At 40.8% G+C, this 15,030-nt stretch overlaps 1 protein-coding gene across 5 annotated transcripts in view; it reads left to right on the top strand.

Annotated features, from left to right (window-relative positions):
- atp11a (ATPase phospholipid transporting 11A) overlaps positions 1-13,119 on the top strand; it is a 40,392-nt gene extending 27,273 nt beyond the window's left edge. The window contains exons 19-33 of one of the 5 annotated variants that reach the window (XM_035150362.2): positions 201-382; positions 635-886; positions 981-1,158; positions 1,253-1,355; positions 1,551-1,696; positions 1,782-1,841; positions 2,026-2,153; positions 3,032-3,167; positions 4,051-4,074; positions 5,710-5,775; positions 5,892-5,995; positions 6,181-6,346; positions 8,906-9,033; positions 9,710-9,788; positions 11,214-13,119. In XM_035150362.2, coding sequence (XP_035006253.1) covers positions 201-382; positions 635-886; positions 981-1,158; positions 1,253-1,355; positions 1,551-1,696; positions 1,782-1,841; positions 2,026-2,153; positions 3,032-3,167; positions 4,051-4,074; positions 5,710-5,775; positions 5,892-5,995; positions 6,181-6,346; positions 8,906-9,033; positions 9,710-9,761 — 1,725 coding nt within the window. In that variant the 3' untranslated portion in view covers positions 9,762-9,788; positions 11,214-13,119. Of the gene's footprint in view, positions 1-200; positions 383-634; positions 887-980; positions 1,159-1,252; positions 1,356-1,550; positions 1,697-1,781; positions 1,842-2,025; positions 2,154-3,031; positions 3,168-4,050; positions 4,075-5,709; positions 5,776-5,891; positions 5,996-6,180; positions 6,347-7,540; positions 7,642-8,905; positions 9,789-11,213 lie in introns of those variants that run through there. The other 4 variants (XR_004694876.2, XM_035150363.2, XR_004694878.2 and 1 more) reach the window with 4 other exon arrangements.
- Positions 13,120-15,030: the final 1,911 nt, after the last annotated feature.

Here is a 15,030-nt window from a genome sequence, read left to right as displayed (position 1 = left end):
AGGTGTATTTTCATAATTTCCTTACTCTCCAGGCTATATATTTGTCCAAATTCTGAAATGTTGCATGTGGCGGTTGCAGCTGCAGATAAATCGTATAGTTGTCAGTGAAAACAGAAGGATGTGTGCTGGGTGTTAAAGTCAAATAAATAGAGCAGTTTCTGCCCACACACTCACATTCAGAGATCTTCTTTCTCCTCCAGGAGGGTCTGCGGACGCTTTGTGTTGCCTACAGGCCTTTGAGCCCTGAACAGTACCAGGAGGTTTGCCACTTGCTGAACGAGGCCAAGTTGTCGCTACAGGACCGCGACAAACGACTGGCTGAGGCCTATGACATCATAGAGAAAGACCTGATACTCCTGGGAGCCACCGCTGTGGAGGACAGGTGGAGGATCTCTTTTAAACTTGGATTTTTATTGTATAGAAATCCAGTCTTTGCCTTTTAGTGTGTACTTCAAACTCTGCTAAGCATTAACTCCTGATTCTGTGTACTAATAGTGCAGGATAGAAAGAGAAATTGAACCCAGGAGGCATTGCAAGTCAGCTCTTTATGTGCAAAGGGAGGCAGACAGAAAATAAAGACGTCATATTCACTTCCAAACATGCCTGTGACTTTTCTCTCTTTCCTCCACAACAGGCTCCAGGAAAACGCAGCGGACACTATCGAGTCTCTCCACAAGGCCGGCATGAAGGTGTGGGTGCTGACAGGCGATAAGATGGAGACGGCGGCCGCAACCTGCTACGCCAGCAGGCTCTTCCATCGCAACACCCAGATCCTGGAGCTGACCACCAAGCGCACAGAGGAGCAGAGCCTGCATGACGTCCTGTTTGACCTGAGCAGGACGGTCCTGAGGCAGCACGGAGGCATGACCAGGGACACTTTCTCTGGGTTTGTACATGTGCAGTGAGAACACGGTGTCGGTACAGAATTAAATTTTTCCTTTGTGTTTCCCTGACTATTAACTCATCGTGTGTTTGTGCAGCTTATCAGGTGACTGCCCTGACTTTGGTCTGATCATTGACGGGGCCACCCTCTCTGCGGTGATGAGGCCCGGCCAGGAGGACTCAAACTCGGGGAACTACAAAGAGATCTTCCTAGAAATCTGCCGCAACTGCAGCGCTGTGCTCTGCTGTCGAATGGCGCCGCTCCAGAAAGCACAGGTACGGAGACTTCTCATGGCACCATTATTGTTTGTATGGTTTAGAGTTCCTACGTATGTTGAGACTTTTTGCTTTCTTGCCATTTTCTTTCTAGATCGTGAAGATGATCAAAACCTCTGAAGAACATCCGATCACACTGGCGATTGGCGATGGAGCGAATGATGTCAGCATGATCCTGGAAGCCCATGTTGGCATCGGTTAGTGGCAGTTTCGCTACATCCTGCAACATCAGATGCAACGTGCTTCTCTATAGCCGCTTTCAGACATGAACTCCGTGAAATATATTTTCTATATCTATTTTCTCGGTCAGATGCTACAAGTTGTACAGTTTGTAGTCTGCACTTGTTAATCTGAAATACCGGGAAATGACAAACCTCTCTCTGCCTCTCAAGGTATTATGGGTAAAGAAGGTCGTCAGGCTGTGAGGAATAGCGACTACGCCATTCCGAAGTTCAAACACCTCAAGAAGATTCTGCTTGTCCATGGACACTATTACTACATACGCATCTCCGAACTAGTGCAATACTTCTTCTACAAGGTAGAAACAGTGTTTGATGGAGACAAGGAGATTTATTTTCTCTGCCACCTGCTTTTCTTTAAAATTATTTTATGTCTTTTTCCAGAATGTCTGCTTCATCTTCCCCCAGTTCCTTTACCAGTTCTTCTGTGGCTTCTCACAACAGGTACACACACACACACACACACACACACACACACACACACACACACACACACACACACACACACACACACACACACACACACACACACACACACACACACACACACACACACACACACACACACACACACACACAAAGACAGGATGAATGGCTGAAACGTTTCTCTCTCTGTACTTATTTCCAGCCCCTGTATGATACCGCCTACTTGACTCTGTACAACATCAGCTTCACCTCGCTGCCCATTCTGCTCTACAGTCTCATAGAGCAGCACATCAACATGGAAATCCTGAAGAAGGACCCATCGCTGTATAGGTCAGTGTTCCCTAATCCAATGACAATGTCTGCTGAATACAGGACAGCACAGTAGGTTTAAACTTTGTACAGGTTCCTCCACGTCCATATCATCATGTCAGAGAGTCTCACTCTTGTGAATAAGACTCTCACATCAGTTACATCAACACTCTTATATTCATCTGTTTGTTGTTGGTAACAAGCTCTCATTAGTGCATATTTACAACAAAAGAAATTCTCTGGATGTTTCAGTGATGAGATCTTCTCCAGCACATGATGAGCTGCTTGTTTTATGCTGAAATATGCTGCACCTGAGTCTGATTATTCCAGAGAGGTAATAAGCACAGTGTGTTCACACACAAAGAAAAAATAAAATTCAGGTTCGTTCAAACATTTCAGACATTCTAAGGGCACTTCTACTTCTTTTAGTCTTCTGAAAAGTCTGAAGGTCTGGACCAAACAAAGTACAATAAGTACAATAATTGTATTAAGTAATGTTATTTTATATTTAAATTTGTAACAGTACTAAATTTGGTCACAGCTCAATCAAAATAAAAAAACAAAACAGGGTTCACATGACTAGATGAAGCCTTTTTCCTCCCTGGCTTTGTTCTTTCTTTTCCCTCGTCTCTCTCTCTCTTTCTGAAGATAAATTACAGGCCTCATGTTGTGTTTCAGTTTTTACGACTGGGACTGGCCTCTCTCAGTAATGTACTGTTGAGTCAGTGCATATGAATCAAATTAAAATATCCCATTACATTTGTTTCTGGTTAAAGGTAGGTCCCTAAGGACGCTAATGTCGTACTTATCAATACAAGTGTAATCACTCATATGAAAGGTCATCAATATAGTCAAAGTAATTCATGATGTTTACTGTTCTGTTGTGTTTATGTTCTCAGAGATATTGCTAAGAACTCTTTGCTGCGATGGCCCAACTTCATATATTGGACCGTCCTGGGTGTATATGACGCCATAGTGATGTTCTTTGGTACTTACTTTCTGTTTGACAACACCACCTTCACCAGCAATGGACAGGTAACAACACACGTGTCTACGACAGTTCATTGTGAAGTAGATCTTTTTTTAATTTGGAAGAAATATACTTCATTCAAAAGTTTTTTATAAGCTATAGAATTTTCTGTCTCATTTTGTCTGTGTTTTCGACAGACACAACCACATCTATAATTTGCTGCCTTTCATTTGTCTTTTGCTGTCGACTTTGATTGTAGCTAAAAATTACGGTGGAATATTAGAGCATATTAAATATAATAGTAATAAGTTCGTGGTGCATGTCAACGTTTTCTCATAAAGCACATGTTATTTACATGATATTTTTCACCAGACGATAACAGGTAATTAGAGTCTATGATACCAGATATTCTTCCGTGTTCTAAAATGCAACACTTGCAGCTAATTTCCAAGACAAATATGCAGCATGTGATGTTTAATGTTTGCTTCATTGGTTCTGCAACTGACAAACCAACCTTCCTCTGTGACTTTCTGCAGCATCTGACTGCAGAAAAAAGCAGAAAAGATTTTTTAGGCTTCTGATCTAACGTGTTCCCTTGAGTAAAGGAGGATTTCATTTGACTGACAGTTTTATATACAAGTTGACAGACGTTCCGTTCACATCCGAAGCGCGACAGACAGCACGGCGGGTTTTCCACCATCTTCCTCTCTGTTCTCAGTTTGTGCCCTTTCATTTTCAAGAAGCGTTACTCTCCCAGAAACCCTCTGGACTGCTTTGAGTTGTTTGATTTCACTTGAGTTTTGCATCTAATTTGTTTTCTCTTCTCCAGCAACAAAACTGTTGTTTATTTTGTTATGATTTTCTTCTTCTGGCCTTCTCCTCTTTTTCTTCCTCTTCTCTTACCTTTGTGTTGCTTTTTCTTTTTTGCTTCTCTTTCCTCCTTCCCAGCTAATGACAACCAACACACAGATGGTAAGCCTGTCCCTGTCTCTCTGTCACCTCTGCCCTTAGTTTCACTTTTCAATTCACTGTCCCGTCACGTAGCCTGATCCCAGACCACCCATCATCTCTTCAGCTCTTGTCTCCGTGCCCGATGCAGATACAACAACTGCAGGCTTCTGTGTAGTGTCCTGGCTTTTCCTCGAACCACGCTCATGTGTGCAAGCGTCGATGTGGTGATCACACACATTAGCTTTACAGTGTGTGTGTTTGTGAGTGTGTGTACTTAGTTATAATCACAGGATAAATGAGAATAGAAAAAAGATTTGCACTTCTACCTCCATTACGTAATTCAGTCATCCGTCTAGTCTCATTCTCCCTCAGCTGATAGAAGAACACTGTCACCTCTGAGGTTTCTCTCTGAACATCAGGACTATTTGGGCTTATAGGCTTATTTTATAAAGACATATATCGGTGAAGTGATGTTTTCATCCATCACGACACTGAAGCTCTTTTGTTATGATAAGACTTTAATGATCTGATGGTGGAGAACTTGTTACAGCAGCACATTGTCAAAATGTGAAAAAAAAACAAGTGAAAGTATGAAAATAGGCAATAAATTAGGATAAAAAAATAAGTGTTCATTCATTTTTTTAATATCCTGCATTGCATCCTTTTTAAAGAAAATAGTCCTGCCTTATGTAATACATTTTCTGGAAAAGAAAACATTTTTATTTGAACCAGTTATCCTTGTTCATTTCATTAACCATGCAATTCATTTAATTCTATTCAGGAAAATGTAAAATAAAAAAAAAAAATCCTATTCGTACCATTTGTTGCTTTGATAACAGCAGGCAATCGCCAAATGTTTTCTTCATCATGTCACAGCTCATTATTGTAATTTAATTTGTTGTTACCACGTCAGCTGGCCTTGGAAAATCCAAATTTTAGTTTTTTTATGTTCTTTTTTTTACTTTATTGATCCATATTTCACATATTTCATCCTTTCTTTTGTATCCAACACATTTAGAGAAACTTTTTGAATGTCAGTTGTCGAAGGGTTTAAAGTCAAACCAGGAAGAAAATGCAAAAGCCAGAGTAGGAAAGTTTTCAGGACTTATGGCATTTAAGTGTTGGCTTGAAAGAACACGTTTCACTATCTGTCGTTCCCAGAAATAAAAATATAACATTTTCAGTTTACGTTGGCACGATCGTCTTTAAGTTTTGAATCTACATGACTAATTACTACTTTTTCATTGATTAATGGCCCATGTAGCTCATTAATTAACACATAAAGTCATACAAAAACACCTCATCTCACACGTGTCCCATTCATCAGTCATCTGATAGTTACTGCTCCACCTGAATGCTGCTATCTGAACTCCCTGCCATCTGTTTGATTGATTGATTCCTTATTGAATATTTGCACCAAAGTTTATCTCCATGTATCATATTAACACCAGAGCTGTAAGTGCATTAACCTGTGAATTTCTCCTGAGTATATTTCACTAAATCCAGGTGAATAAAGGTTTTCAAGCTGTTTCCAGCTGATTGTGCGACATTATGAGATGTAACAACACAACAAAATGAATGAATTAGGATTGAACATGAAATCCTTCCCTCTGTAACGTGTCACTGACGGCTCCTCTTGTCACCTTGTTTCTGTAGATGTTTGGAAACTGGACGTTTGGGACGCTGGTCTTCACTGTGCTCGTCTTCACTGTCACATTCAAGGTAAACACACATGCACATACGGAGTAAACAGTATCTACACACACAGACGCTCCCAAGCATCACTGGTCTCTTTAAGATGAGATCTTAATTTGACAGATGTCATGTTTCTGTTGTAGTTGGCTCTAGATACTCATTACTGGACCTGGATCAACCACTTTGTCATCTGGGGCTCACTGATCTTCTTTGTGGTCTTCTCTCTGCTGTGGGGAGGAATCATCTGGTAGGTTATGACAACATATTTTCACATATCTCCAGTGACGAGAGGCAATATGTTTTCGGGTTGTCCGTCCATCTGTTCCATTCTTGTGGCGCTTTGAGGGAATTTCTTTAAATCTGTTGCCTAAAACATTACTGAACTAAATCTATCTCTGCTCCATCCTCTTCTCTCCTCCTCTCCTCCTCCAGGCCCTTCCTCAACTACCAGAGGATGTACTATGTGTTCATGCAGATGCTGTCCAGTGGTCCGGCCTGGCTCAGTATCATCCTCCTGATAACAGCCAGTCTGTTACCAGATGTGTTAAAGAAGGTGATCTGGAGGGCGCTGTGGCCCACCACTACTGAACGCATACAGGTGGGTGCATTTGTATTTACAAGTAACATGTACATAGCATAAACAGAAAATAGGATCTGTAGTTTAACATTTTTAAACCTAAATACAAACCATAGATATTCAGAGCATTTTTAATGGTACTCCATTACTTATTATTCACTTTCTGTACAGTGAGTACTTATCAAAATGTCATTGCATCTTTGAATGCGTAAATGCGGTGTGTTAAATGTCTAACTGATGAACGTGGGTCAGCAGATGTCCGCTGGTTTTGGCTACGTCCCTGCTCTGTTGGGTGTAAGTCAGTACGCTCCTCTTTGTTTTTGTGCAGTGCTCCTTTATTTCTAAGCCAGATAAGACAACAGAGATAGTGTGTTTACTTTCAACTAACACTCGAAAGGTTTTATTTATGGAGAGTCAGTAATGACACTGAAGCTACATGTGTAAAGATGTGTTTAAAAAATGGTGATTATAGGTTATGGTGTTAAAGAGCTGGACCTTGACGTTTGCGCTGTCATCATTAAACAAAGAAGAGCCTTGTTGTAAATGACCTTGTAAACAGAGTCAAAGCAGAAGATATAACACAAAGAGATACAAGAGAAAGAGCAGAGAGGGAGATAAGAGACAGAAACAAGAGAGCATACTGTATATAACACAAAATAACGTTTCTAAAATCAGGTAAAGCTCAAACAGCAGATATTTATTACCGTATTGTTCAGTGTAGGAACAAAACAACAGCCACTCCCAGGCTCTGGAATCTGGTCAGAGAGGAGCTCATGAAAAGCACAGCTGTTATTTTAGATGCAGGTGCAGCACATGGAGAGTTAGGGACTTTCTCCCAGGCCTGTTCAACTCTTAACAGTGAGATCAGTTGCTGCTGAGGCATGAAACACATCAAGATAATAGATGTGTAGAGTGTGTCCTGTTTGTTTTCTAACTGTTTGCAGTGAGGTGTGAACTATTGTCTTTTTATCTTTCTTCCTCTATAACCTGAACGTCTCCTTTTCCCATAACTGAACCTGTCAAGATATTTCTGCTGCTTTGACCCAGACTTATTAATCTCGTAGCTCTTTAAATACAAAGACTTTATTCATTAGAATTTTTAAAATCTCATAAATTGTTCATGTGGCTTTGACTTTTCCCCTCCTCTCCCTGTCCCCTCTTTCCTCTGACCCCCTCATCCTCCTCTCCTTGATGAAACCCTCCCTCTGGTTCTAGTGGCAGGCTAAACGTCGCTGCCTTGCCTCCGAGCCCTCCACCATCTTTATGCTGTCTCAGACCTCCAGCAGAATCAGTTTCTAACCCAGCCCCTTCTGGAGGTGACCCTTCTTCTTCCCTGTATTTTCCTTTTCTCTTTGTCCCGTCACTTTCTCCCTACCACTCTTTTTGCATGACGTGAGTCTCATGTTAACTCGTCTGTTTGCATGCCACCGCAAGAGTCTGTGGTGCGCTGTTTAGCCTTCCATCATTTTTTTTGTCTTAGAAATTAGTTTTTGTTAAACATTGAGGTTGAAATATGTGTATTTTTATACATTAAGCCACAAATCTGTCTGAATGTGTGTGTGTGTGTGTCCACAGCGGGTAAGGGATAAAAAAGGGTTTGAGAGGGCCATGGCCTACCAGAGTTCTGACTCGTTAATAGATGGAGTAGCTGTCACAGAAGCCTAGAGGGCTTCAGCACGGTAAAATACACACCCTGGCTCTCTGTGTATGTGTGTGTTTAATGGTTGGACTGGGTAATGGTGGGTGAGTTTAACATCCTGCAGTGATGGGGGTTTACTTTGCCGTGGTTTGTGGTTCCTCACATTTGACTTTGGGGACGTTGTGGCTGACTAACACCTGAGTTGCAGTGCGTTGTATCTGTTTGTGAAGGCCTCAAAAGTCAAGGATTCTCCAGGTATTGTACAATCTCCCGTCCTGTTCTTCACTCTTTACACGGAGCTCTGCCGCCCTCTAGTGACACAGTATCGCTACAGAGGCAGTTTTCTCACTGTTGGACTGAACCTTCATGCATGTTTTATTTGTCATGTGTTTCATTTGCATGGTTTGGTTCATGGTGTGACATGGTGTTGTGGTATTTGTTTATCTCTTCATGTTTATGCTCTAATGACAAATGTACTTGGGTTGCAAAGAGGGACATTATCATCACAGCTGGCCAATTAGATTAAAGCTACTGCAGAACCTTATAAGTAATTAACTGATATAATCATATGAATTGTACGCAAAACTGGGAAAACTTGTAATCGATCTGGTTTTGTGCACAGTGACAGTCATGTTAAAACATAAAATGATAGATAGAGACATAGATACTTTATTGATCCCAAGGGAAATTTAGGAACGGCCCAAACTGGTCCAAACTACAGTAGTGGCCCTAACTTTAAAAAACTGCTTGAGACCATACAGAAATGTGATGTTGGTGTCCTATAACACAGATTGAATTTTGGCCAGCTGAGAGAACAGTGTTTCCTCTAAGTGTCTCCTCCACCTGCTCTCCGAGATCTGTCCACAAGTAACATTTCTTTTTACTTTTATATCCATCTCTTCCCCTCTGTCTCCTTCTCCTGCCTCTCCACACTTGTGCAGAATGCTGATAAACTCTATAAGGGCCACCTCTCAGAGTTCACCCCCCTGGCGTCCCTCCACGCCCCATCCAAGGCTGGTGGCCACCGGCGAGGCTCGGGAAACCAAAGGAGCGCTGCGCACCCTCGAAGGTCTGAACCCTTTAACAAGAAAGTCATGTTCACACGCTGGCAAAGAAAGCCAGACTACAGCACCTTCACCCCACTCCTCCGATTCACAGATGGCTCCCGCCACACGGGCTACGGAGGGGCGGGGCCTGAGACCTCAGTCTAATTTATTTCTCTTTAGTACTTTTTTAAATCCTGAATTTCTGATATCGGATACATTTGGAGCTCCCTGAGCAAAGAAGGTGACTAAGTGTTACTGAGCTGGAGTTAAATGATGGACCATGTTGCTAGTAGCATCTATAATCCATCTCTGAGCGATTACAGTGAACGTAACCTTTATAACTTCTCAGCCAAGTGTGGCGCAAAGCACTATGGGGCGACTCTGAAAGGACTCCATCCACGAGGGCCTCATGACGTGCAAAGGGCTCAGCGTACTGATGTCACAGCATAAAAACTTTGATTATAAGAGACTGAAAATATGCACACTGGCCCTTTACACCTGTCTGCCGCTGACAGCAGGCAGCTGAAGTGTACTTTTAGGATTTATACCACACTCCTTTAGATGTGTTGTGATTGGAATTCTGCAGATGATGATGACTGTGCTTTCTCAGCACATGCTTTCTCTGATCAACCATTTTCTTTTCTTCCATTCCTGCCATCTCTCTCTGTCTCTCTGTCCATCTGTTCTTCCTCTCTATAGGACTAACTGGTGTTGCCTGTGTGCAAACTTATTATCCCGAAACACTCCATAGGACTCTGGGGTCAGATCCTTCAGCGCTGTAAGGAAGGGTGCCGTACAGAAGCTCTTAGTGTTTGTAAAGTGGATCTGAGTTGGTCTTCTCCTCATTTATTAGTTCTATTGTATCTTAAAGGGAAAAAGACCAACTTCAGCTCCACTTTCAAACTCTTCTGTAGGTAGAGTAGAGTGTTTGGTGGGATAGATACTTGTGTGTGTGCTGATAGCTAGAGTTAGTGTTCGTGCTGTTTTCATTCCTTCTCTCTTATCGTCTTTGAAGCACTTTAACATATATTTATCTGTAATGCTGAGAGATTAATCGCTGAAGTTTTTAATGCCTTATTATTTTAGCGACAGAATCCAGTAGAAATGGCTTCACATCAACTTAATGCCTTAATGTCATCGTGTAAATACCAGAGATAATAAACCAAAGATCCAGAAGAAAAGAAAGTTAGACGTTCTCTATTCTTCCGGTTTTGCGTCCATCACGTGTCAGAAACGTCCAGAGCAACTCACTCCAACACTAGTGCATGTCTGAAAGCAGCTTCATAGACATACTGCAAGTTTATTTATCTAGATAAAGTGTGTAGTTTATAAGTGAATTGTCAGGTTTGGAGAGGTTCAAATAATAATTTATTGTTTCCATACTTTTTTAGCACCTTAGAAAATGAACATATGAACTTTTTCTGTCAAGTGCTCCAAATGTACTTGATGCCTTAAATTAATATTAAACCAGTATTTCTGTGATGTGTTCATCAGTGTTTCAGCCATTTAATATGGAGGACGCACATCCAGTACATCCATGCAATCTTTATTTGGTTTTACTCTGTCATACACAACCTAGACATAACAGAATATTCACAAATAATAAGAAAAAACAGGATAATTCAATCAAATAGTTTTATGTACAAAAATATGACATATTTTATTGTATGTATTTCCATAGTGGTCTTTATTATGATCCCACGATCTCTCTTTCTTTTAAAGGCAGTTTCATGTGCACAGGTCAGCGTACAGTCACCAAAACCTCTGCTCCTCGTATAGAGAAACACCAACAGAAAACAACAGCGGTGTGTTTTCAAAATGATTTCTCATTCATCCCTTGACTTGCTCGGTCCACGTAATGTCTGCCTGAATGAGGTGCTTATACCTTTTCATATGAAAAGATCAACACAATATAGAAACATTGAAGGCACCACCAGCGGCTTGTGAGCTCAGATTAGCACAAAGACGAAACGGGTGAAAACACGTAGCCTGGCTTCAGGTTAAATCCCACCTCTAAACCTCACTAATATATGATTATATAGAGAAATGTGTATAAAATGAGTGTGGTTTCATCACTCTGCTTTAAATGAATGAGCTATAGACTGTTCATCCTCTAAAAGGCCTTATAATGGAACTACAGAGGGAATGAGACTTTCTACCTTCATGTTCTTTGAACACGTATCCTCTCTCTCTTTCTTTCTAGCTATCCCTTCTCTTTTTCTACCTTTCTCTCGTTCTCCACCTGCTGAAGCGACGCGGATGTTTTCTCACCTCCATCCGTCCTCCTCATCACCCGCTTCCTCCATCGGTCTGTCCAACCCTCCGTCTACACGTCCATCGTGAGACAAAGTAGAAATGGTTTTGTACTCGACTTTTAATAGTTCTCATATGAACCAAAGCCTTGTTGCTGCTAGAAATCCTCGTAGCTGCTTTACATTAGGTGCCTTGTGGTAGTGAACTGTCTTCGCTCGCTTTTATGGTGAATTCTACTACTTATAATCAGCGTTTGGATGGAAAGGTACTGCAGATGATGGCTGTATGGAGGAGAGACTAAGAAAAGGTGGATGTAAGTGTCAGGTTCTACTGTCCAGTAGCATTTATTATAAATGCCGTACTGAAATATGATTGGTCTGCAATCAATGAACAAATTAATCAGCACTTGCACCAAAAATATTCAACAACAATCGATGTTTAATATCAGTTTTTTATTGTTTTTATTCCAATTGTTTTATATATGTCCACGGGGGCATTTTGTCTCTGAAATGTTATTTTTACTGTTTTCATTATGTATAAAGTTTTAAATTCCCAATCACCACATTAAGAGGGAGTAAGGGTCTCGTGCAGTGGTCTGAGCACATTGGAAAGATATCAGCCCAATGGTGTTTCTTTATTCTACAGACACTGAAACATTGCTTCAGCTCTGCTTGATTTGTGTTACAAACTGGAATTTGTTTTGAGTATATATTCTGTGTATGTTTACTTTAATGTCTGACTCCGACATCAAAATTAACAGCAAAGCAGTCTTATACCATTAATTTATATATTACAAAAGAAACAATAATTCTGAAAAGAGACAAATCCAAACTTCAAATAAAACAGTAGATCTTAAAATACGTATATTTCTGCAATGTGGGTGAACTGAGCCTTAATGTTCTCAGGATTACGAATGTAAACATGTCATCAGAGATCCTCCTCCTCCTGCTGTTGTTTGTGTGGATTTAAATTGGGCTTTGACACATTCAGTTTATCGTAGAGGTTTTTGTCAGACGTAACCGTGCCAGTATTTAGTATCTTAAAAATCGTTTTCCCACCGGAATCCAAAATAAGAGGTATGAGTATCGGCACTTAGAGGCACTCTGGAGTCTTTTAAAGAATCATCAGAGGAAAGGAATCCGTGCCATAAGCCCCTTTTTCATTCAGTCAGGCATCTCCCATCACAGAACAGTTGCAGAAAAGGAATATCAAGAGCTTTGTGTCTGCTCTGTGTTCCACGTGTCATGAGGCTTTGTTACTATTTATCTTTTTTTACTTTCTGGACACTGTATTCGACGCATGTCTTATTTTGTGTAGAAGCCGATTCGAACAACACCGGACATGTAGCTTTAAAAATGAGTATTCTAAAAAGACAAGAGATTCCCGTGGTGTCCGCTCAGATACACCCCTGCACTGAACCGTCTTCGTCTGATGATTGACACGTCGCTGTAGGAATCTTTCAAAGCCATTAAATGGTGGATCTAAGGTCTTTACTGTACTGATCACTCTCTGTCCGGATCTTTCAACACCACTGAAACTGACAGCCTTCAAACCGAATGTTATCTTCTCTCTTTTACAATGTATTATTGTGTCATGTTCTGTATGTCTCATAACCAAACAGTATCTATAACGTCTGTACACACACTGATACAGTATACATATATAAATATATATATATATAAGATATAAATGTAGTTATATTAATTGATGTACAGTTTTGGGGTCTTTTTGTATACAGTTTTTAAACAGTCATATCAAGATTTACTTGTGGGTTTTTGCCAACCTTTCTGTAGCTATCGATGGAAAACAGCTGTACATGTGCTTAAGAATAAAAGCCAGAGGTGGAAATATTAAAACCTTGTATAATGTGCTTTCTGTTTTATGTGGAGCTGCACTTCCTTCTCCAGCCACAAGGATGCAGCAGAGTATTTTTTAACTTGTCAGACCTTTGCAGGACCAGAGTTGACAAATCAAACGCACCTGAAGAGTTTTTAATATCTGAAATATGATCAAAAGGATTAATTAGGTGAATCCAGAACATGTTCGTCTAAGTAACCTGTGTTTTCTCATGCTAAACTCTCAGCTGTGTTGAAAAAGACAAGGAATTAGAGGGAGAAAAGGGAGATTTCTTGATTTAATTCTTCTCCGAAGCTGCTCCAGGGCTGTCGTTTGCACCATCTGTGGATGTCAACAAGATTAGGATGGAGCTTTTGGAGCGATTGGATTCCCTTCATCCTTTTCACTTCTCATCTGCGCTGATCTCCACGTTCCTCTCCTCCACAGCTGGCAGCAGCTGAGACCTGCTAGCGTGTCTGACAAGGATGGAGGAATATCTAGAGCACGACTGTCAGAGGTGAAATCGAGGGAAGAGGAAAAAAGGAGATGTTGAAAAGTGGCAGTGTGTCGTCTATACATCCCCGAGCTTTGCCAGCAGCTGTTTTTACCAAGCTGTGACTCATACAGTTGTTTTTAGAAGGCGAGCACAACAACCACCTATTGAACTCCAATACCACTAAAAACTGGGTCTATCTTTGATTTCCCTTCATGCTTTATTAGTTGGTAAAGATTCTCAATGAGAGGTGCAGGGTTGAACCTGAAACTGTCCTCGCTAACCCAGAATCCTGAGTCAATACAGGCCTCTGAGGCTGCTGGGAGCACTTCAGTGAGATGTACGGTAGGTGTCAAGTTTGTTACTGAAAGAATGCTCAGTTAAAATGAGTTCACACCCACATGAAAATACTCTTTAAGATCCACAGAACGACACAGTGGAGACGGCAGAGAAATGTCAGAGGAACCATGTCTGGGAATTTGACCTCATGTTCAAAGTCTGACTCATCTTTCTGAAGCTGCAACAGGTGACACCTAAACTTCTGTATGACCACAACGTGACATTCTTTTACAATTTGACAGATTAAACTAATGTGACACAATATGTTTGTGAGTTTCAGCCTCACACTTTACTTATTTCCAGGCTTTTTACTTTGAACAAGCTCCAGATACAGATGAAGGTGGTGTGGATCTTCTCATCCAACTTCAGCAAGAAAGGGAATAATAAGTGATCTTGGCTAAGAAGCTGCAGCAGAGTGTCTGCGACAGGCAAGTAAGAGATGAGCAGTAACAATCTCTAGGTATAAAGTAGTTTTTTACACAGGAAAGTGACAATCTAGTTTATACGCAATAAAATGCAAACACTATAACAAATTACAAAACATATTTTTGGGGGATTTGTTATGTTTTCTTATTTGCTTTGTGTTCAAAAAGAGGAATTAGTTGTCTTGAGTACTTCAGTTAAATTTACTCCAAACATGTGTTCCACCTTTTAAATGTTGATTTCTGGGATCATAAACGAAGCTGTGAAAGTGAAGAGGCTGAAGACATCATAGGAGCTGTGAAGTCCCTTAAGAATAAAGGGGATCAATATGTTAATCTGATTACCAAATAACAATCAGCTCAGTTTGACACCTTTAGTAACAACAGTGTGTGTTTGTGTGTGGCTGCACACTTCTGTGCCCAGCAGTTGGTCTGACACTCAAACTAGACTTAAATCATTAGACCTAAGACCTCCACCCACACAGACAGAGAGCGAGTCTTTTCTCATGGTTGTAATGTCAGCGTGTCTCTATTCACAGCATTAAATGGAGGGAGGTGATGGACTCATCCACACGTGAAATCTACGAATTAGCTGTGAAATAGCTGTTATTTGCCAGCGATTATGTCCTGGCTTTTAAAGGGAGTTGTTTTGAGGATGGATGCACAAACACACTCAC

The sequence above is a fragment of the Hippoglossus stenolepis genome, chromosome 24, assembly GCF_022539355.2.
Source record: "Hippoglossus stenolepis isolate QCI-W04-F060 chromosome 24, HSTE1.2, whole genome shotgun sequence".
NCBI lineage: Eukaryota > Metazoa > Chordata > Actinopteri > Pleuronectiformes > Pleuronectidae > Hippoglossus > Hippoglossus stenolepis.
Note: the sequence above shows the minus strand (reverse complement) of the source record. Positions and strands in the feature narration are given on the sequence as shown.